Source organism: Gekko japonicus, unplaced genomic scaffold (genome assembly GCF_001447785.1).
Source record: "Gekko japonicus isolate JY-2015 unplaced genomic scaffold, Gekko_japonicus_V1.1 scaffold31, whole genome shotgun sequence".
Classification (NCBI taxonomy): Eukaryota; Metazoa; Chordata; class Lepidosauria; order Squamata; family Gekkonidae; genus Gekko; species Gekko japonicus.
Genome location: NW_015161404.1, coordinates 949,726 through 954,597, shown reverse-complemented (window position 1 = coordinate 954,597; position 4,872 = coordinate 949,726). Strand labels below are relative to the sequence as shown.

The 4,872-nt window shown below is 40.9% G+C and overlaps 1 protein-coding gene across 1 annotated transcript in view; it reads right to left on the bottom strand.

The window, feature by feature from the left end:
- Positions 1 to 4,872, bottom strand: part of DMRT2 (doublesex and mab-3 related transcription factor 2) — a 13,892-nt gene that overhangs the window by 1,212 nt on the left and 7,808 nt on the right. Inside the window, exons 4-5 of the mRNA XM_015425909.1 lie at positions 4,030 to 4,132; positions 10 to 525 (exon numbers count right to left, since the gene is read on the bottom strand). Of these exons, the coding sequence (XP_015281395.1) occupies positions 10 to 525; positions 4,030 to 4,132 (619 nt within the window). The remainder of the gene's footprint in view (positions 1 to 9; positions 526 to 4,029; positions 4,133 to 4,872) is intronic.

Here is a 4,872-nt window from a genome sequence, read left to right as displayed (position 1 = left end):
AGTCCTGACCTTGTGACGCTTTGGAGTCCCAGACTGCCCCAGGTTTGAGGGCTTGGACTGTGGTAGCATTTAGAAGGCACTGTTGATAGAGAAGGGCATCATTCAGGGGACCGCACTTGGGCCACACCAGAAGCCTAGAGGGTATAGGGTACTGCCTGTAGGTAGTAGCTACACTCACATTTGATGAAATCAGTTCCATGTTCCCTGAACCTGAATACTGCATTGTTAGATCCAGGCAGGTTGGCAAGAAGTTGCAAAACTCCTTATTGGAAGCTTCAATCTGATTAGGGCTAAAGGCAGTTTTATAAGAGTTATATTCAGACCCATGCCCCATACGGTTTGGCAGAAAAAAGGCAGCAGCTTGAGTAGCTTCCATCATTTCCCTTTCTTTATACTCCCTTTCAAGCATGATATTCTCCAGTTCTTTGTCAGCAAAAGCTCGTCTTTTTCTCATCCTGTCACTCACAGGAGGCGGCAAGGGTGAATTCCCTCCAAGGTAGGGATCTGCTGCAATGGGACGATAACCTGGAGGGGGAAGCCCAAAATAGAATAGGTCATTTGCATACAAACCCTGGGTTATAAGGGAAGTAGCAAGATGCTAGAAGAGCTACTTTGGCAGTATTTGCTGCATGGGAGCTGTACATGTGCCTTCATTCCCAATGAAGTCACTGTTATTTGTGTTATAAAGCATACAAAAGTGTTTTATGACCTTTATGAAAGGGGTGGCTTCAGACATCATGGAGAAACAGGAGAAGAGTCTGCAAAAGTTACTTGCTCTTCTTAACCATGCTTCCTCAGTAACATTCAAGACAACACTGATGCACAGTAAGTAAGAGGAATGACTTGTCTTTGCAGTTGAATTTTACACATCTCATCACAGGAGAAAGTGCAGAGGTTTTCCTCCCGACCTTACACACAATGTGCAGAAACTGTAAGTTCAAGTTATGTGTGCTAATATTGTATCCACTCATTTCCAGGCCTGTAGGTACAGTGGGGCTTTTGGGAGTTCCATCCCCTTTCTTAAAGGCAAAGCTGTACAAGAATTTCTCATGTAATTTTTTTCACTCATTTTTAAACATTTTTAAAGGCATGCGTTCCTTTAAGCAGAGTGGGGTGCTGTAGTTAACTAATTCCCACACTGAGCAAGGGGGCTGGAGTAGGTGACCTCTAGGATCCTTTCTAACTCTGTGTCAAGAAACTGGTCTCCTTTAAAAGAATTTTTCTGCCTAAGTGTTAGCTTTCTTGACTACAGAAGTCATCCCCCCCACCTGCTGGCTTGTTAGCAGAACTGTTACTCAGGCTGGCAGAAATGATTAACTTGCAGCAGCTGAGAACTGCCATCTAAAGTGGTTGAGAGCTTGCAATTTAGAGATGTATACTGGAAAGAGCTTTCTATTGGCTAAATGGCTTTTCTTTCTACACTAACTTCAGCCCCACCAGAAAAAAAATTGCCCCACAAGCAACAAAATCCTGGCTACAGGCCTGCAGTCCTTACTGTTACCTTTTGCAATGTCCTGTCCATCCATTCATCCCATAAAAAAACCATAGATAGGACATTTTAAAATACAGGTTATGTTTCTTTGTTGAGTAATGCAGAATATCATTGCCAAAGCTAACCTATAGCTCATACGTTTCTGGTCTCTAAACATGAATCAGTATGAACACAGAGACGACAGAAAGACAGAAGCAAATGAGGGAAAGGAATGTGGGGATGTGTGCAGTTTCCAGACCTAGTCATCATTTTTGCTTGCTCAGCCTCTTCTAAATGGTTTGATAACTCATCACAATCACTACTCAGAAAACATGGGATTGCTATACTAGAAAAGCTGGAATATAACCTTCAAGCTATTTTGGCATACTAGAAAAGGTATGTGCAATCGTGTTCTTATTTTGTGAGTGCTTTTTTAGGGTTGCCAACTTTTCCCCCACCTAGCAACTCTAACTGCTGCTTTGTTTGTAAACCATTAGTAGGTAATAGTACTTATCTCTATGCCATGACAAGGTTTCACTTGCCAATTTCTTCATCTTAAGCTATGTTATAGGGAGAGGAGCTGGCCTGGCCAGGTTTTTCTTTTTCCCTATCAGTCTGCATCACTCTTCTATATATCTGTTTTGATAAGGAAATGCAGGATTGTCTGTTTGCAGATTAAAAGTAAATTGTCCTGAAAACTGTTCCTTTATTGTTAGTAATTATTTTAATTTTACGTGACTAATGAGCCTAATTGATTATGGAAGTTTTTCTATTTGTGTTTTCATACAAGCTTAGAGATCGCATAGAAAGCTAGATAGTTTTGTTGATGGCACTAATAAAACATCTCCCCTTAATGTTTAGATATAAGGCAATCGCACCTATGATTCAGACCTGTGAAGTTATGTATACACTGAAAGAAATCTCACTGATGGGATTTACCCAAAATTGTACATAGGACTGCATTATAAAATGCACATTTAAGTTGGACATCCAGATACATTTAAAAATCAAATTACTTTTGTCATTAGTCTGTAATAGGAATTGGTTTTCACCTTCATTGTTTTAGCATACTGATAAGAAAAGTCAGTCTGAAAATCTATGTGGTTAATTTTAAATTTTAAGCAAATGTAAAAGATAGAGATGGTATTTTTTCAGCCTGATTTTTTACTTTATAGAATCAATATGATTTTTAAATTCAGCATCCTCAAAGCATTCTTTGTATAGAGTTGTCATAGACATTTAACATAGTTAACAAAAGCAAGATGCTTTTAAAGTCAAAATGAAATCTATTCTGTTGTATTCATTTGCAGGGAGGGTGGTTTTGTGGGGTGGTTAGTTGGTGTTAATTAGAAGTTGCTAGTTTATCATTAGTTTCACCATATTTTTCCCAATTCTGATTTTAATTTTGGATTATTATTTTTTATTTTATTCATTTGATTTATGCCCCGCCCTCCCCGCAGAGGCAGGCTCAGGACAGCTTACAGACATATATGTAAAAATACATTGAACAAGATATATTAAAACAGATAAAAGAGTTAAAACATTCAATCATTCCATAATTTTCATATGGATGTTAAACACCTTTTTATGTCTTCAGATAAAAATAAGCAGGTTCCAAGCTTCCTTCTGGAAACAGAATACATTTCTTAATTATTAAGAAATATGTTTTATTTGTGAAATTCCTGGGGAATTTTGATATTTTCTGTGAGGCAAATGCCATTACATCTTTTGACCTAATTCAAAATGTATTTTCCAGGAAACCAACTCCCAGTGATTTTTTTCAAGCAAAGTCAACATTGCATGGCCATGATCTAACTAAGACTGTGGTGCACTTAACCCCAATGAAAACAATGGGATTGAGCATATCATCATCATCATCATCATTATCTACTTTTGCATGTACTGAAGTACACATACAATGACTGTGTGTACTACTTGAACTGTATTTAAATTTATTTAGTCAAGTGATTTCTACTAAGCACTTGCAATAAATAATGTGTTTCGAACACTCACAGTGTGTCTCTGGGGTGGTCATAATGAGATAGAGACAGGCAGCTATGCCTGCTTGCTGAGTAGCAGCCGAGCCCAAAACAGGGGTCTCATCCAGAGGGGACGTCCCCTCTACAACTTTGCCTGCCTGTCTAGGGGTGCCCCATGCAAGTCACTGCTCCTTGCATAATTCTGCCATATTATGAGGGTGCCAAATGTCTTTCCAGTGCGCTATTCTGCCTAGCTTTGGGGGGATTTAGCCCACTCTGAGAATTTGTATTATCTATAAAACTGATATAGTTTCTCCCCTCTCTGAAATTTTGCAGAGAAGATCCCTTGGATAAGGGATACAGTCCCTCAAATGTCATCCAGGTTGGAAGGAAAACAAGGAGCATGTGCTGAGAAATTAAACAAATGAATTTTTGTACTGATTAAAAAAAAAACCCTGCATATCCACATACATGGTTCAGAATAATGCAAGCAAGTGCCACTGGCAGACACTTCACTAAATCATCATCAAAGCTTGAATGCCTGGAAGCTGGAAAAGTCAAAGTGTCCAAGGGTATTACCTTCCAAAATGCTTTTGGCCAGCAAGCTTGGTGTTCGGACATGCCTCTGGTACACTGTCTTCCGCTCAAAGTTAGCTTGTTTCCCTGTAAGCCCCTTCTTATCCTAGCAAACAAAAGTTTTTCACAAATCAGAGGTGGATTCACAATTCATCGCTTCATTTAATGAGATTTTTTTCTGCTCTGATATTTCTAAAATAGAAAGACTTAGACATCCACTTTTCCTAGTCCATAAACCAGGAGTCTTACTGAAATCTGTTTATGAAAAAATTAATAAAAATAACTTTTAAAAAAGAAGAAGAAGAAGAAGACAAACCTTTCCTGATTTAAGTATGGGCATTCACCACACCCATATCTGGGTCCTCAGTGCATTGCTAGAAAATAAACCCTTCTGAAATTGGACTTCGTTCTAAACTAGGAAAGGAGGACCCCAACCAAGTTCTTCTGAGTACAGTGGGATTTGCTGCCTAGTCAATGTGTTCAGGATTGGGGAAGCAGCCCTGCTGGGCCATTCCGGCAGGGCGGCAGTTCAGGAAAGTAGAGCAAGCCCATCGGAAGCTGCCGCCTTCCTGTTTTTCACACACAGAGAGGCCCGTGTAAGTGCCAGGTGAGAATGGCGGTGGCCAGCTAGTTGGAATCCAAGCGCCGCTGCAGCTGAGACCCTGCGCCCGTCGTCCCTGCCGTCGTCAGGGCAGGGGGCTCTTCTCGCCTATGGCCGAGGGAGGGCCCAAAGAACCGCCTGCCACGAAGAGTGCGTTCCGCCCTTTTGCTGCCCCTTCCCAGTCACCCCCCCCCCCCCCCCCGGGGGGCCGCCAGCCGGCACCGGCCGACCTGCCCGGCCGAAAA